This window comes from Hemicordylus capensis, chromosome 3 (assembly GCF_027244095.1).
Source record: "Hemicordylus capensis ecotype Gifberg chromosome 3, rHemCap1.1.pri, whole genome shotgun sequence".
Classification (NCBI taxonomy): Eukaryota; Metazoa; Chordata; class Lepidosauria; order Squamata; family Cordylidae; genus Hemicordylus; species Hemicordylus capensis.
The window spans coordinates 240,749,459-240,768,102 of record NC_069659.1 but is presented as its reverse complement, the minus strand read 5'-3'; the positions used below and the strand labels follow the sequence as shown (position 1 = coordinate 240,768,102).

The following is an 18,644-nucleotide window of genomic DNA, read 5'->3' as shown; positions in this document are numbered from 1 at the left end:
GCAGGTGATCTTCCCAGAGTGGCCCCATCCCATCAGGGAAATGTCTTACAGCCAGAGGTGCACCTAGGTAATTTTGGAGCCTGGACCTAAAGGCCTTTGGAGCTCACCCACCCCGCAAGTTAAGCATCCTTTTTAACATGTAGGTTCTTGAGGACAAAAAACCACACCATCCAGGACAGACTAAATAGGATTTGGGGACCCCCAGGGGGTGTGGAGGCCCTGGACTTCGGCCCAAAAGTCCAGGGGTAAGAGCGCCTCTGCTTACAGCACTCATACATGCAAATATGAATATGACCAATATTTATATACCGCTTTTCAACAAAAGTTCCCAAAGCAGTTTATATAGATATAAATAAAATGGCTCCCTGTCCTCAAAGGGCTCACAATCTAAAAAAAGAGAAAGAAACATAAGATAGACACCAGCAACAGCCACTGGAGAGATGATGTGCTGGGGATGGATAGGGTCAGTTGTTCTCCATCTGCTAAATAAAGAGTATTGCCACTTTTAAAAGGTGCCTCTTTGCTCAGTTAGCTGGGGTTTACATGTAGTCTCCCATCCAAATGCAAACCAGGGTGGATCCTGCTCAGCAAAGGGGACAGTTCATGCTTTCTACCACAAGACCAGCTCTCATTTAAGTATAAAAAGTAGATCATCATCCCCATCCTCACTTCATAAGCAAATTGAACAAGTGGGGTTTAAAAAAAAACCAAAAAAACATTCAAGGGCCCCAGATGTGTGGCTCTAATACACTTATTTTTGCTTACCATGTTATCAATACCAATTAGTAATACAGTCTAGAGCAGAGATCCTCAACGTTGGGACCCCAGATGTCCTTGGACTTCAACTCCCATAATCCCCAGGCCCAGTGGCCTTTGGCTGGGGATTGTGGGAGTTGAAGTCCAAGAACATCTGGGAGCCCAACGTTGAGGATCCCTGGTCTAGAGGACACGTGAATGTGTGCATTATGCTTTACTATCAATTGTAAGACCTAACAAAAAACCAACAACTTTGCATGTAGTTAATAAAAATGCCATTGGCAGCAAGGATCCTTTAAAATCATAGCTGACTTAATGCTGGTGCTCCTAAGGAGTGCCCATGCAGTGCTTGTCCCAGTGCCGCTCAACACTCTCCCCAAAGCACAGGCAGTCTTGTGCCTTTATTTTGGGGCTTCACCTACAATCCAGAAGTTATCTATTCAAGAGAAAACATATTGCTGGCAGACAAGCACATCTGGAGCATGGGCAAGCTCCAAAAAGTATTTGCACTCTTGCGCAAGAGAGCAGGACTGCCTGTGTTTCATGGGGAGCATGGAGCAGTGCTGCGTCTAGCACAGTATGGGCACTCTGTAGGACTGCCTGCCTGAGGCTTCTCTGGATTTAATATATCTGATAATAAAACAATAGGGTGGCATCCAGACCTCGATCAGAGTGGCACTCCATCAGCAAAAGCTCCTGGGAATTGAAAAGGTATTGCTGCTTACACAAGAGGTCCTTCCATGAATGGAGCTCTCCTTCCATTCCAGGAAGGAGCTTCCAGCATCAATGTGCTGCCTCTTAAGGTCTGGACTGGACCATATCCATGGGCAAAGATTCAAAACACCATGCAGCTAATTCTATATGCCCAAGGGTCCCACCTCCTCCATAATGCAGGACAAATTTCTCAGGGCACCTAGTAGCCCTCTAGGTTGTGGTGGTAGTCTGTTGCTTTAAAAAGAAATAAAAAATGCCACCAATCACACATGAGCACATAAAATCTTTTAAAAAATCCTAGCTGCTAGGTGTGACAGTGAAAATAATTAGCTGCCTCTACATTCAGTTGAAATAAATGGAGCAAAAGGGCACAGCTAAATAGATACTAGTTTTTACTGGTGTGCCCTCTGATTAATACTGTATGACTTTACAAGTAGTTTATTTTAAAAAACTTGGAATGCCATGTTCTCCCTGCATTGGAAACCTTACTGCCACGTACAGTTCTGAAAAAGAAAGGTAGTGCTTAAAGAGTTGCACATGCATTAGGTCTTTTTTCTGGCAACCACATACTTCCCAGATCACACTTCAGTAAGTGGGTGGAACCTGTTCTTCTGTTTCCTTTCTTAGCTTTCTAAATATACTTTAATCCCCATGAAGAAACTATTTTAAGGGATTCATGTGTATGGGTATACCCATGGGAGGCTTACTTTTGGCATGCATGCATGTGTCAGCTTCACATCACTTGCATAGTTAGCACTGTGCATGCTTTCATTACAAGCAACTCTGCACACAGGCTAAAGACTCAGCTTCTGGATTTTGGGACCACAAGTTTTGGAATTTGTCCGCTAAGTTTCTAAATGCAGAGAAGGGGAAAGATTTTTTTGAAAATTTTAATGCGTGTCTGAAATATTCCTTTCAGATATCCACACAGCAGTTTTCAGCTTATTGGATCTGATTTCATACAACCTGACTGTGATTTCTCTCCAGGGACCTTAAAGATCTTGCCACTTTCAATAAACAATTATAGAAACTCTGCCAGCCTGTGGATGAGGGAAACTCATATGAAAGACTTTATCTTCCAAAAATACTAAAAGGCAAACAAAAAACAAAAAACCCCAACCCAAACACCCACCAACTGAAAACTCTCACCAGAAGATTAATAGAAACTGTCAAAATGTAGCATTCAATTGATAACTGAAATTGAATTATAGTGGAAAGCATTTGCATTACAGACATGATGTTGGCAACTTTGGTTCTTTTATTTCGAAAAAAAAATGCAAACAGATTTAGAATGTGGATCTGGGACCAATAAACCAAGGGTAAGAAAACCAAGAAACTTTAAGAGGCAAGATGGACATTAAGGTGGTAAACTCTGTTCAACGCTCATGTCATCCAGGAACAGAATTACATAGTACTCATGTTTGCACCTCTAAGAAATTTCCATTTTTTCGCATTAAAAAATCCAGATACGAAGCCGAAGCTGCCTTCTTCGCCAACCTGAAACTGTCTGACTTCAACATCATTGACACCCTTGGAGTTGGAGGTTTTGGAAGAGTTGAGCTGGTAGGTAACAGTTATTTTAGTAAACATTTTAAGTATTTTGTTTTTTGGTTTTGCTTATTGGTGTACAGTATAAGAGAAGGATTGTTAGCTTTTCCTTCCAATTGCTCTGAGGAAGAGCAGCATTACTAAGGCTACAATCCCTATGCCTGCTTACATGGGAGTAAATCCTACTGCTCTTGCTTCTGAATAACATGCATAAGATCATGCTGTGAAGGTAGGATTATAAAGTTGTCAGGCACAAAAGAAGTGCAAAAACTTTGCAATATTTTTAAAAATGAATTAGTTTAAACTAATAAAAATAAGTGAACTCCTGTTGCTTATGCGATAAGCCTAGATTTATCATTTGACAGAGGTGGGGAAAAAATCTTACAATCAATATCTGAAAATATGAACTCATATGGGCTCTGACATGAATTCAGAGAAGTTTTTAATCATTTACTTATTGCTATTATGTATTTCTGGTCTTGATCGCTAAATTGCATTAAATAACAATGTCCTAACGTAGTATAGTTATGAAATAACTGAAACTCACAGTGAAATATATAAAAAGTAAAACAATAATAAATATGTGAACTTTTCTAATTTTCATAGATTCATGTGTAAAATATACACATAGAGAAGAATCGTAAATGTTATTTTTAGTTGGGTGACTCATTTGTGAAATCATGTGAATAACAGATTTATAGCAGCAAGGAGGACTCCCTGATATTTGACACTGGTCAGACTCCTAGGAACTCCTTTAAGTTATGTACACTGCAGTAAACAGGATTAATGCTGCCTTTGCAAAAAATAAAGGATGTCCCTTCTATAAAAAGGGGTGGGGGGGGGGGAAAGGAACATTTATTGCATATTAACAGCCTCTTTTCATGATAGAAAAGCAGGTGGTGGACACGATCCAGAGATACACACATAGCATGTCCAGAATTACTTCCAAAGTTTAAGAACTCCATTCAGCAGCAAATGACCATGATCCAAAGAACATATTCCTTGAACAGGAGTCCCATATATAACATTTAAAAGGGAGCAAGGTTTGAAGAGACAGTGATAGGGCCCTGCTGGTCAAAGATAAAGGTCAAAAATGTAATTGGGCATATTCGTCCTTGAATAGTTAGTTAGTTGTTTATTTACAATCTTAGATCAAACAATTAGTCCTTGAATACATTTTAGACAACACATTGAATGTCTGCCAATCTCCAGTATACAGATGCTCTTTTCTCAACAGGAAATTTCCTTACCAGCATTGTTTGCACCAAACTCTTAAATCTTCGGTTTAAAAAGCAGTTGAGGGTTCAACTGTAGCTGCTTCTACAGAAATACTTCTAAATTACCCTCTTTTGGTTCACATCTGGGCATCTAAAGCATGCTCAGTGTAATTCTTGACTAGAATTGCAAGTGTCATGCAGGCCTGCAGGAACTTTGCATAGTCTTAGGGCTGGCTGAAGTGATGGCAGGAATGCGCACGCACAGCGGCAACTTCCGGTCACTCCCAGGCCGAGGAGGCACCGGGGCGGCAAGGAGGTACGCTGCCGCCATGCCGAACCATTTTAAAAGGCAGTGCTGGTAGGGAAATGTGGCGGGAGGGTAAGAGCACCCTCCCCCATCCTTAAAGAGACCCCCCCCCATCTTCGAACCAGCCTTAACCACCGGTCCTTCAAACCGGTTTGAAGGCCCATAAAGGGCCTCCGAACCAGTTCCATGCACATCTCTACCTACCAGACAATAGTCAAACCTCTGTAATTTGGACTAACAAAACCTCATATATAATGGCTGGTTTGATTGATTGATTGATTGATTGATTGATTGATTGTCCTGTGGAGCACCAGGGTCACTTCTGATCCTGTCACTCCTGCCCAGCCTAACCCTGCTCCCCCCCACCAGCTCTTAGCCGAGGTTAAGGGCACAAGCGCACCTTTAACCCAGCGCCGGGACTGTGTGTTTCCTTGGGCTGCAAGCAGAGACGGGTGCCTAGAGCAGCCGTCTGACAGGGGAATTCCCCAAGGCAACATGCTCACTGTGCAGTGCACTGTGACATATCTGGAGGCGGGGGAAATGAGTCCCAGCCTCTGTTGATCCACATGGCTGGGAGCAGCATGGATTGTGTCGGCACGCTGAAGACATCACCAGCAATTGCCTGGGGGGAAGGTAAGCTGGATTGTGCCTCCCCCCCCCCCGCTCCCGTCCTCCCCACTATTCACACATGCCTGTATGAATAGCCTTAATGTGTTGCACAGCCAAACAGGCACGGAGGAAGGGGAGCAATTTTATCTTTTCTCTCTTCCCTCCAAAAGTCCTTTCTACTTGGAGAATGTTCCTGAGGGCTGCACAGCACTAAAGAAAACTGGTATTCTCTGAGTCAGAATTTAGACCTGCTCACTGACTATCCAGAATCAATGGCCTATAGTTTAATGTTCAGGTGTGATTTGTTAAGTATGCATATGGTGCTCCAGACGTTTCTATGAGTGTCAGTTGTTTTAAGAATGCATTCCCTTAGCACATTTAGATGCAGGTACATGTCCGTTAAATGAGACAGACAGCTATTTAAATAATTGTCAATTCTAAGAAGATTAGAGTGGGATTTGGGAGGATTTAGGGTTTTCTTTGCCTGCAAAAAGCAACATCATAGTAAGCCACACCATAAAACATGTGTAGTGAAGAATATGAGCTGTCATATGCAGTAACAGGGTTTCTCCTATGTAATTTGGTTGTCTCTATAAGTTAATAGATATTTCCAGTAGACTTGTTTTACTATTCATGGAGTTTCCTGGCTTTTTTTAGGAATCTAACCTTAGACTCATATTACAATATCTCTCAGTGGATACTATTTTTGTCCTTTTCTTCACCTCAAGTGTATCCATAAGGATCTTGAGGACAGAGGCAGAGAATCTTGTTAAATTTTCATTCATAAGAATATAAAGGGCTCCCACATTTGAGTTTGACGTGGGATGAATCAGAAATTTCCTTCTTCACAGCATGGCTCCACTAAGTACACACACAGCTCCCAAGAGGGAAACTGCAACGATAAATGAAAGGGAGGAGAGCACTCTTTGTTTCTGCTGCCCTTTTCATGTCCCTGAAGAAAGGGAGCAGCTAAGCCCCCACTTCTGAAGATGTGGAAAGACCAAAAGCAAGTTAGAGTCAAATTATAAGGATCATGAGGGAAATTACAAGAGGAGAGGGTGAAAGGAAGAGGGTGGTTGCTATTTTCCCCCTGTTGGCCAAAACATGTGTCTTCTTTAGAGCCCTATACATTACTGAAGTCCCCCTGAGAGCATTTGGTACTGAAGAAGGGATGTAAAAGGATAAAGGGCAATGCTGATTATGGATGAAGGAGGTCTTAAGATATGTACTTATACTGGCATTGAATAACTTCATAATATGTCTAACTATGTAAAGCCATCAGTCTATGTACTCTGCTTGCCAAAAAGAAGGAGAACTTTAGGAAACTCTGTCTGTAAGGTCGTATTTCTGATCAACAGAGCTGGAGCTGGAGTGGGCTGGGGGTAAGGCAGGAGCCTATATCCCTTCTCCCACGAGCTGGGGGCAAACAGGGTTCCGCCACTTGCATGCCCAGATGAGCGGCATGGCAGTGAGCAGGAGGCGGGGAAAACACGCCGGGCCATAGATAGCCTGCAGTGCACCGCAGGAGCAGTGTGGCGCATTAGGAAATATGGCTGTTGCCAGGATGTTCCTTCTCCTGGCACCTTTGGAACAGATAGCTGCTGGCAGCTCAGAGCAAGTACATGACTGAGTAGTAAGGTAGGAGGCATGTGCTCTTCCTACCTCACTTTTAGCCTGCGTTCCAAAACAGGGTTACCCATGAGAGGAATGGCGGGATCAGGAGTGATCCTAGCACTTCTCACAACCAGCCCTATCTGGGCTAGCCCTGTCCTACCTGGGTAGGGATGGTCATGAGAAGTATGTGTGTGTGTGTGTGTGTGTAGTCAGTACCTAGCAGAGTATCACATATAGCATCACACTCAAGAGACAGAACTCAGAATGGAGTTATACAGATAGGAGCAATTCCTCTCTATCCAGGGCTATGCAGATGCTTGATTCTTAAGGCTGTCCCCACAGATGGGCCTAATCAAGCATGGGCCTAAGGTCCAACTCCTTTGCAGTGGAGGAACAGCTCTGAGAGTCACATGTGGAGGGATAAGAAAACATAGTCAAGTCATGCACCTCTGCTATATTTTTAATCTATATACCTGACTTGAGAAGCAGCTCCTTCTGGACTCATCATCTCCACCAAGCAATGCTCCCCTCCCTAGCTTTTTCAATGATGCAGGGGCCTTTGGAATAAAACTATTGACCAATGGGGGGGAGGAGGAGGAGGAGGAGGAGGAGGAGGATCTGCTGCCACTGCCTGACCAAAGAGCCATGGGAAGTGTCTGCATGCCATGCGGGGGGGGTTTGCTGTCCCATGCCCACACACCAATGAAGGGGTTGACCCTCACCCAGGTACTGTTGGGGGCATCCCTGGCCCATGCACTAAGGAGGACAGTGCCTGGCCCAGCCCCAGTCCCCAGAGCAACTTGGCATCAGCCCAGTCAATTCTTAAGGCCTTAATGGGGTGACAAGCAACAAATTATCTCCCAATCATGTTGTGTCACCAAGTGCACTTCTTTCCTTCATGCTGCATAAGTGAATGGTTGCCATTCACATGAAGAAAAGTAAAGTGCTATATTTGGGGACACTGTTGCACAACAGCAAAATGTGGCCTCACCCTGATACTGGGTGACCCAGCCCTCAATGAGGAGTATCCCACATGGGAGTACAGTGGTCTGCTCCTCCTAGTGGTCCTTCACATTAAAAGCCATCTCCATCCATCCACTCACCTCACTTATCATAATGACATGCATTTTGCTAGTTCACAAGAAATATGAACTGTTTGATTAAAATAAAATGCAGCTCTGCTTATAACACCAAAGACAAATACATTTTAGTTTTCAACATAAACATGGACAAAATAATCTGCCTCTTTTGCCTCTCTTCTCAGTTTTTTTTTTTTAACTTAAGAAGAATGGTTCAGGCTGACCTAAATCTACACATCTATCAGACTCAGTGGCATCACTATCATCAATTTCAGCAGAGTCTGCCAAATAAGCAGAGGCTGTTCTAAGAAATGTCTGTCTCGTATTTCTGTCCAAAGACATAATAAAAGGAAGTCATATAAGACAGCCAGACATCCTATTTTAACAGCTATAGGTCAACAGAAATAAACAGCACCTTCTTCTCTTTTAACTAAGGGATGATCTACAGTCCAAATTATCTTCCCGGTGGGAGGCTGTTCTGTTTTCATATAGTGGCTGTAATACCCAGTGTATCTTGCCATATGGATCCTCGCAATCGGGTAGAGTTCATAAAGCAGAATGCAAAAAAGATTGATCTAGCCCTTTAGTAGCTTCTGTGTACTGAAGTGCAGATCTTGTAACCGGATAAGACTCTGTTTAGGCACCATGAACAATCACATCAGCTGGACAATATACAAATGTCGTTTAATAGGATTCTAAATTTATTGTTGTATTCATTCATTCATTCATTCATTCATTTATTACATTTTAGACTGCCCCATCCAAAGGCTCTGGGTGATGCACAACAACTTTAAAAAGACATTTAAAAACCCACCATTTAAAACACACTGCTTATGGTTAAATATAAAACCATTTAAAACCAATTAAAATACTAAAAACAATTTAAGAACCTTGCAAGGCCAGGCCAAACAAGTAAATTTTTTGAGCTCTTGTAAAGGCCAACAGTGAGCCTAAACTGTGCATATCTGCTGAGAGTGCATTCCATAGGCTTGGAGCAGCTACAGAGAAGGCCCGTTTCTAAGTCTCCACCAGATGTATGGGTGGTAACTGGAGACGGACCTCTCCAGATGACCTCAATGTGTAATGGGGGTCATACAGAAGAAGGTGCTCTCTAAGGTAGCCCAGACCCAAGCCGATCGGGGCTTTAAATGTAATAACCAGCACACTCCCTCTGTCGATTCCCAGGTTAAGGTCATCTATCAGGCTGACCAAGGCAGACTCAACCCCATAGCCAGCTCTTAAGCCAGTATGAAATGGGTCTAGATAAACAGTTTCCTCCAAAACTGCCCGGAGCTGGTTAGCCACCACTCTCTCAATCACCTTGTCCAACCATGGGAGATTGGAGACCGGCCTATAACTATCCATCACTGAGGGATCTAGGGAAGTATTCTTAAGAAGTGGTCTAATCATTGCTTCTTTCAAACAAGGAGGCATCCTACCTTCCCTCAATTATGAGTTAATAATATTAACTAGGCCATCTCTAACAATTTCCCAATCCCTCCTAGATAGAACAGCCAAGTCGGGAAAGGATCCAGAGAACAAGTGGTAGGCCGCACTGCCCCAAGCAGCGTGTCCTCGTCCTCAGGCATCACAGATTGAAATGGATCCAATCTAATACTGCAAGAGGGATTGCTGGACACCACCTTAGTAGGCTCTGCAAAAACAGTGGAGTCCAAGTCAGCCCAAATACTTTTTTTGTCCACAAAGAACCCATTAAAAGCATCGCAGCAGAACAAAATCTCCGCAGACTGGTTTGAAATGGAAGGAGCCTGAATCAAACTCCTCACAACCTGGGACAGCTCGGTTGAATGCAAACCTGCAGACCAGATTTGGAGGTGGGGTTTTTTTGCAGCATACATAAAACTTCAAATGGGCTCTATGCTGTGTCTTGTCAATTTCGAGCCGATTTCTCCTCCACTTACACTCCAGTCACCTACCTTGCTGCTTGAGACCCTGCAATTCCTCTGTATACCATGCGGCCACTTTTGAAGCAGTTCGGGAAGGACAGTTCGGGAAGGTCCTTTCTGCTGCCCTGGTGAGTTCCCTATTCCAGGTTCCCACCAGGGCATTGGCAGAATCTCTGTCAGCACAAACACTCAACCCTCCAAGGCCTTTAGGAATCCTACCGGGTCCAGCAGCCTTCTCAGATGGACAATTTTAATAGGTCCAACACCCCTGCAGGGCTGGGTCGTGGCCATGAAAACAAACTTAACCAGGTGACGGTCTGTCCATGACAATCGGGAAATCACAAGATCCCCCACCCATGGAACACCCCCCTGATCTGAACAAAGACCAAATCGAGTGTGTGACTGGCAACATACAGGTGAAACTCGGAAAATTAGAATATCGTGCAAAAGTCCATTAATTTCAGTAATGCAAATTAAAAGGTGAAACTGATATATGAGACAGACGCATTGCATGCAAAGCGAGATAAGTCAAGCCTTAATTTGTTATAATTGTGATGATCATGGCGTACAGCTCATGAAAACCCCAAATCCACAATCCCAGAAAATTAGAATATTACATGGAACCAAGAAGACAAGGATTGTAGAATAGAACAATATCGGACCTCTGAAAAGTATAAGCATGCATATGTATTCAGTACTTGGTTTGGGCCCCTTTTGCAGTAATTACTGCCTCAGTGCGGTGTGGCATGGATGCTATCAGCCTGTGGCACTGATGAGGTGTTATGGAAGACCAGGATGCTTCATTAGCGGCCTTCAGCTCTTCTGCATTGTTTGGTCTCATGTCTCTCATCCTTCTCTTGGCAATGCCCCATAGATTCTCTATGGGGTCAAGTCAGGCGAGTTTGCTGGCCAATCAAGCACAGTACACTGTATACTTTTCGGAGGTTTTAAGTGCCAGCAGTCTGGTTCCATCTTGATTCAAGTGGCGCCTGTGGCTTTTGTACAGGCTTGTCTTGTCCCAAAATGTATCCCAGTGCCTAACAAATCTAAACCCCTCCTGCAGGCACCACCATATCATCCACACATTGTGACCCCTCAGCTCTGCTTGTCTCACTAGCCCTGCACTTAGAACAGGTAGCATTTCTGAGAATGCTACCTTGGAGGTCCTGGACTTCAATCTGCTATCTAGCAGCCTAAATTTGGCTTCCAGGACCGCCCGACATTGTTGGTCCTGATGTGCACCATGACAGTTGACTTCTCCCCAGCACTAACTAGATGTTGTGTGATATCCGCAACCTTCCCACCAGGCAACCAAGTCACTGTGTGGTCTACACACAGGTCACAGATCCATCTCTCTATACCCCTAATGATCAAATTGCCCACTGCTAAGAGGCCCCCACCCCTGGAGTATATCCTGTGCAAGAGGATATGGGCTCATCATTCACAGAAGCACCTTCTAATATAAAGAACATTGGTGTGTGTGTGTGTGTGTGTGTGTGTGTGTGTGTGTGTGTGTGTGTGTGTAGAGAGAGAGAGAGAGAGAGAGAGAATGAATGAGGAGAGGGGGGGTGCCGTAGAGTCATAGTGAATGCAAGTTTAAAGCCCACCCTGGCTTTTGTGGTAAAAACTTGAAAAGATACAGAGAATAAAGAAATCCATTTGACTTTATTTTCTGACAGCGGATCTAACTCTTTTTTCAAGAGGAAATATTAAAACTTGCTAATTCTCTGCAAGGTATCCTTTTGCATTTGGATTTACTGAGAATTATTTTACTTTAGCTACATCAGTAATAAACTTTCAGTTAAAGTATCTGAAAGAGAGATTGGTGTTGTTGGTGTTCTGCTTGCACAGAGGGCATCCTCTAGAAACCCTCTCAGAGTTCAGCCCCCAGCATATCAAGAGTCTGGCCTTCTGCAGGATTTTGACGTTTTTCATGGCTGTTTAGGGGGGATTTGATATTAGCAGGGAAGTCGCAGCCATCACCAATAGCACCATACCAGTTGAGAGGGATTGTGGAATGAACCTTGCTCTGGGGACCAAGCTAACTTGAATGTCGTGGTCAGGCTCAGGGGTGGATCCTCCATTCTGTGGCTGCCTGGAAAGAACACAGGCTGTCAGAGGGGGGCTACCAGGGACAGGAGCTTCCAGGTGGAGATGCCACCTGCAACCTCCACCACCTGCTGCCATTGCCTCCATTTCCTGCTACCTCCACCAAGGCTCACCCTCCCTCTCTCCCACTCACTGCTGGCTTCCATGGCTCTGATAATCACTGCAGCCACCGTGGCCGGCAAAGGGAAGCAAGCTGGCCATGGTGCAGTATAATGATGCCACAACTCAATTCATGTACCAAGCAGTGATGTTATTATAATACGCCATGGCCAGTTTGCCTCTGTTCGCCAGTTCTGGTGGTTAGCAGGGCCATGTAGGCAAAGCGGGGGGGGAGGGTCTGGCTGCAGGGGAGTTGCGGTAGCAGCATTCCACAAAAAGAATTGTACATGGGCTGTCACCAGCAGTCCATAGTCAGGCTCCTTTGTTATCTCCACTGGGACAGAGAAGTCCTCCCTGTTCCCATGTCCAGGACTGCTCCGAGGTGTAGAAGCAGACATTTTTCTGGGTGCAAGAAGTTCTTTCTCCTGCTGATAATGAACCCATAGCTTTGTAGGCAGGACTACATGAGGGACATTTCTTTGACCTTGCTGGCTGCCCAGGGGATCCAACTAAAGGATAAACTGGTGGTCCTGAGGTGCACTACCAGGATCACCAAAATATTCTTACATTCTGGAGCAGAAAAGAGACTGAAGGGTTTTGTATTGCTATTGTCTCCTTCCTTATTAAAATCTCAGAAAGTGATATTATGGTAGGATTGGAATACACCTCTTTCAGGTCAATCAAGACCCTAAAGTATCTTCTCTATAGGAGGCTATGCCTCTCAGGGTTTCCATCCAGAATGTTCTTACACAGGAAGTGATTGAGGAATCTGAGATCCAAAATCACTCTGATTTTCTGGGGAACTGTGTCAAATACTGAGAAAATCAAGAGGAACTTGCTGGGAGCAGAAATGGTGTCTCTAGTAGATAAATGATGGTGACAAGGACTTGGTGTTTGCCTAGATTTCAGTAGACATGGGCAATAGGGGAAGCAGAATGGAGTATAGTTCAAAGCTATATGCCTAGCAAACCCATCTGTCCATGGTTATAGCTTCCCACCAAAAAAAGTTGTAAATTACCTCATACCAGGGGAGATTCATCATCAGGCTACAGCAGATTTTTCCAGCTGCTTGCTTCTGTGGTTTGACTTGAAAGATAAGGCTTGGTGTTGGAATTGGATACAGACCACATGGTCTTTGGGGCTTTGCTGTTATAGTACTGGGAGGAATTTATGTGGAGATTAAATGTGTGAGAACTCTCTTACTTTAATTGTCAGTTCCTTTTTGGTAGCAGTGGGGAGAGAGAGATTGCTTTTTGTCTTTAGTTTCCACTGTGGCAAGTGTTTATCATCTAATGGAGGTTAGGAAAAGGTCAAGGCCTTTTATATGGTGCCTGCATAATTTCCAGAAGGTCAAGGAGTACAGTGGGAGCTAGACTGCCCTGAACAATGAGGTAAGGGTTTGCCACATCCTGGATGGCAAGAGCCAGATTGCAAGAGCCATTTCATTCACTAGGGAAACAATGATGGCTTGCCATATTGTCTGCTGCTCTTCCGCAGGCCTAGGATGAATGGGAGTAGAGCAGCAGCCTCTGACAGAAGTGATCCAGGGGGGAAATGGCACGCCGTAGCCTTGGTCAGTTCCTTTTTGGTAGCAGTGGGGGGAAAGAGATTGCTTTTTGTCTTTAGTTTCCCCTAGGGCAAGTGTTTACCATCTAATGGAGGTGAGGGAAAGGTCAAGGCCTTAGGAAAGGTCAAGGCCACCATAGTTTTGTACAAAGGGGAACGGGAGAAATTGAAGCAGATAGGGCTCGTTTTTTGGACCTAGGCTCAGGACAGTGCTGGATAGTGTGTTATCCTCAGAAGCACTGGCAAGCCATCAAGGTCCTTCACCACCATAGTGGTGGGGGTGGGAAGTAGAGGAAAAGCTACTCAAAAAAGAAAGGATGAAATTTAAGTCAGGGTTAACTCTTCTGGATGGTGTAAACAAAAAAGGAGTTCTCTATTACACAGAATTATGGAATTTTAGAATTGAAAGGGAGGTTTTCTAGTCCGAACTTTTGCTAAGTGCAGGACAGATAGCTGTCCAGTCTGTGTTCGAAAACCTCTAGAGAAGAAGAACCCATGAGAGTACGCCCTCCCTAGCATGAGGGGACCCGAAAAGACTCAGTGGTAAAGCAATGCTTTGCATGCAGACAGTCCCAGGTCAATCCCTGGCACCTGCATGCATGGTTAGGAAAGACTCCATGTGAAAGCCTGGAGACCTGCTGATAGTTAGCGTACACTGTCCTGAGCTAGACGAACTAGCTTCCTGAGCTAGGAAGTTTTACCTATTAACCTGAAAAAGCCAGAAAGGAGAGAAAGAAGTCTTATTGGTTGAACTCCAGGATAGCACACAGGACCAGCAGAAAAAACAAAACAAAACCCCAACAACACCCCACACTCTGCCAGGAGCATTTTCAGACAGCAAGCTTTATCGTGGGTTTACTGTGAGGCTTTACTGTGAGTGGATTTTCTTTACCCCATACATAAATCAGGCTATATTCCAATGCCTAATGAAAATTCTGAATGATATGTTGAATGTTCCCCAATAGCTCACATGGACTTCAGGGTAAATCTGGCCGATATGTACATGTACACCCGCCATTCCGGAGAAGAAGCAAGCTAATAACTGCATCTGGAAATGCGCCTGAAGGCAGAGTCGGAAAATTGGGGAGAATGTCTTCTCCAGATTAGCAATCAAATTTGCTGGCCCTGTCTTCTGATCAAAGAGGAGTTAGCCCTTTGCTTGCCTGTCCTCACACCATCTAAATTGTCATAGAAAAACACCTGGGGAAAAGAAATGCTAGGGGGTTGGGCGGGATTGAAAAATCTTTCCCAGTTGAGACTGTTTCCAAAAGTACAAAAAGACAAAAGAAAGAACGATGTTAAATCGGTGAATCCAAGACATGATTGAATCTTCTGGCAGTTTGGTGTAATTATAGTTTGTTTCCAGGTCCTGTATGTCAGCCAAAGCAATTTATTCTGAAAAGCTTGCTCTTTGTCACTTCCTTCCTGGATAAATTAAATGGTAGCTATCTGTTGCAATACCTGGCATTACAGCATAAAACATTTGTCATCAAAGAGGTTCTGTTACTGACTTAATCTGCCCAGACTTTCATAGTAAATCTCTACAAAGATCTAGGTTCTACTTCAGCAGAGCTTTTCATCCCCTACTTTCTAATATGTACTTAGGTATCTTCTCAGGTATCAGTAAATGTTTTATCAGGATGTACTGTATGTTGTAGTTTTCTGGTGCTCAAAGTAGTTTACTGGCTCCCTATAGTCTTTCAGTCTAAAATTGTAAAAGTAGCTTGAGATGCCTTTGAAATTTTGCTGTAGTCCATCATGCTCCCCCAGGATAAACTGAGTATCTTGTTTGTGTTGACATTAGTGACTCATATTGAAACTCCTAAGAAAACAACTCACACAGATAGAGGAGCTATAACCTATGGTGTAAACAAATAAACAATGTTCTGGGGGCATTTGTTTCCCTCAGAACACTAGTCTGGGCATACTTGAGAATTAAAATTTCTTTAGTGATTAGTTTAGTAGGGCTGTGCATGATCACAAATTCCAAATCTGATCCAATCCAAAACCATAGGTATTAGTATGGGGGTATTTGGACCCTTCAGAATTCTGGTATTGGCTTCAGTATTGGATCCCCAGAAGGAAATCCAATAAAAATATTGGTGAAAATCCCCATAGAAGTCTATGAGGAGTTTTTTAAAAATCTCCGGAAAAAACACCAAGACAGGGAGCTCTGAAAGATGGGTCATAAGTAGGTAGTGATGGCAGGAGTCTTGTGTATGTAATTACAAGTGAGTCCACCCATCCATTGATTATTATTTTTTAAACAAATCCAGAAATTGTACTCACATCTGAGAATTGTAGAAGTAAAGTGATGTAACACCAAAGAATCTCAGGGGAAGTGATGAAACATCTGAGGATCAACTGCTTAATTTTTTATTTGTAAGTAAAATAATAAGCAAAATAAATCCATGGGCAGGCAGGTGGGCAAATAGATGGCAGAAGATTCCCACCCCTGTCAGCCACGATGGAGGAAGGCGGACTCCATTTTGTATCCCACCAACATTTAGAGCTTGATAATAGGGATGTGCGAACTGGCTTGAGATCAAGATCAGCTAGGAGCCGGTCCAGGGTTACAAAAGTTTTTTGTTTTTTTTTAATTAAACTCACCCCCAGTCCCTGGGTAACTTTGCTGCCTCTGAGGATTTTACCGCACCCTCAGGGAGGTCTCTGAAGCTTGCCCCTCCCCCCGCCAGCCTCCCCCCAGCCTTTACGGGGCCAGGTCAGCCCATTTTGGGGACTTTCTGGCCCTCTCCTGGCTCAAAGTGGCCATTTTGAAGGCTGTCATGCATGCATATGGGCTAGTTGCGTGCCCACGTCAGGACACTTAAAAAAAAAAATTCAAACCCCAGACCAGCTCAAGCTTGAGTTGGACCGGGGCGGGTGTGTGTGTATAAAACCAAACATGCCCATTCCTGTTCAAATCTGGTCCAGACTCGAACCAAACCAGGCAAACCAGTTTTTTGCACACCCCTACTCCAGAATGCTCCAGAAATCCCCCAACTGTTTAAGATGATTCCATACCAGAATAGGCTTCTCTATTCTTGGTCTGAATTATGTCTGGAATGGCCCATATTGGGCCATTTCTGGAACTCTGGAACTGATATTGCACAGTCCTAGAATTAGTACTCAAGGTTAAGCAAATGGAGAGTCATATAATTTACTAAGGGCTGGTTCAAACAATATATCCTCCAGCTTCTCAGGAAAGAAGCATGGGTGTGTACATCTCCCCACCTCCATCCACCTATTTTGCTGCCATTAAATCACATAGAGAAGGGAGCCAGTTCATCTGAATTACCCCCCAACAGACAGATAAATAATATGATTAAGTAGTGGTGAGGCAGAATGCCAGATGATGAGGGAAACTGTGCAGCCATGCATTTGAAAGGACCAGTGAACATAATGGCTGACATTCTATGCAGTGCAACATGGATCACCCATAACATTCTGCTGTAGGTGTCTAAGCCCTGGTGGTGCAGTGGTAAAACTGCCGCCCTGTAACCAGAAGGTTACAAGTTCAATCCTGACCAAGGGGCTCAAGGTTGACTCAGCCTTCCATCCTTCCGAGGTTGGTAAAATGAGTACCCAGAATGTTGGGGGACAATATGCTAAATCATTGTAAACCACTTAGAGAGCTTCCAGCTATAGAGCGGTATATAAATGTAAGTGCTATTGCTATTGCTAAGCAATGCCTGTGGTGTTGCACCAGAGTGTTCTTGCACTAATTCTTAAAATTGCACACTTGCACTTGCATAATGGTACTTCCATTATTTCTTTTGGAAGTGTGGCTGCACAAATGTGATTGCACAGTTTTAAATACTAGTTGACCCGGCACAGAGCATCTGCACCCCTAGTTCTCCCTGTCTGCCCCCCACCGCCACAACCAATCCAGCTCCCGGCCCCATCTTCATTTTGTCTCCATCCCTTCAGCCGTTCTCCCCACATCCCTTTGGCCAGTTCGCTCTCCCCCCACCCCACACACACACTTCCCTTCAGCCAATTCGTTCTCGGCCCCCGCCCCCGACCTTCCCTTCGGCCAGTTCACTCTCACTCCCATCCCCTCAGCCCCAGTTTCGCCACCCGCACTGCCGCCTGCTCAGCAGTCAGAGCAGGTGAACAGTTGGAGCCAACGTGCACTCTCCCACTGGCTCACAGTGGTGCCGCCGACTTGTCGACCTCCCTCCCTCCTCAGAAGGCTGGCTCAGAGAGAGGCTCCCCCTACTGTGCTGTGCTCTGTTCTGCCCTGCCAGGAAATCTCTCAATATGTGCCACGTACTTAGGGATTTGCTATGTCCTAAGGATGATTTGCTATGTCCTAAGACTATTAAATATAATGATTAGTGCAAGAGCACTCTTGAGCAATTCTGTCATTGTTGCTTTCAATGCCTGAAGCAGCACAAGTGGTTCAGAACTTGGCATATTGCACTGCACAGAATCTCAATGTGTGTGTGTGTGTGTGTGTGTGTGTGTGTGTGTATACACACACGCCACCAACTAGCACTTCTTCACACTTTAGTGTGACCAAGGAACAGAACCAAGGATGTGATTATGCAGAAAACTGGGGTTGATTCTCAGTGGCTGAGCTCTTAGAAAGATACTAGGTCAGAGCCCAAGTATAGCCTAGAGGATGTGGGGTGGTGATGGCCTGAATGGCAAGTACTTGCCCATGAGCAGGGAAACGAGGCTAAATTGTGGGTTCTGCAAATGCATTTCTCTGTATCAATATGAAATGTCCAGAATATCTAAGATTGTGATTTGAGAGACATAAAGTGTGCCGCCATATATGGCAGGAACTATACATTCTTGCATTTCTGTCACTGGCAGCAGAAGAGATGGACAAGTACCATATACCAATTAGGGATGTTCAGAGTAGGGCTGAAGTGAACATTCTCAGTGGAAAACCTTAACATTGAAATTTGTGTGAGCGGGAGGAGTTCTGAAATCCCTTTCCATTTGTGTGTGAAATTGGGGCGGGGGGAGAGATGAGCTCACCAGGGTTACTCACTGGTGGGGCAGGGGGATGAGCTCACCAATGTCCATTATGGGCATGACTTATTGGCAGGTACCATTCTTTTACCCGCAAAGCCCTCAAGAATGTCATTGTAGCGTCATAAGACAG

At 44.3% G+C, this 18,644-nt stretch overlaps 1 protein-coding gene across 2 annotated transcripts in view; it reads left to right on the top strand.

The window, feature by feature from the left end:
- PRKG1 (protein kinase cGMP-dependent 1) overlaps positions 1–18,644 on the top strand; it is a 1,007,212-nt gene that overhangs the window by 924,843 nt on the left and 63,725 nt on the right. For both annotated transcript variants that reach the window (XM_053305274.1, XM_053305273.1), the window contains exon 10: positions 2,937–3,033. In XM_053305274.1, the coding sequence (XP_053161249.1) occupies positions 2,937–3,033 (97 nt within the window). The remainder of the gene's footprint in view (positions 1–2,936; positions 3,034–18,644) is intronic.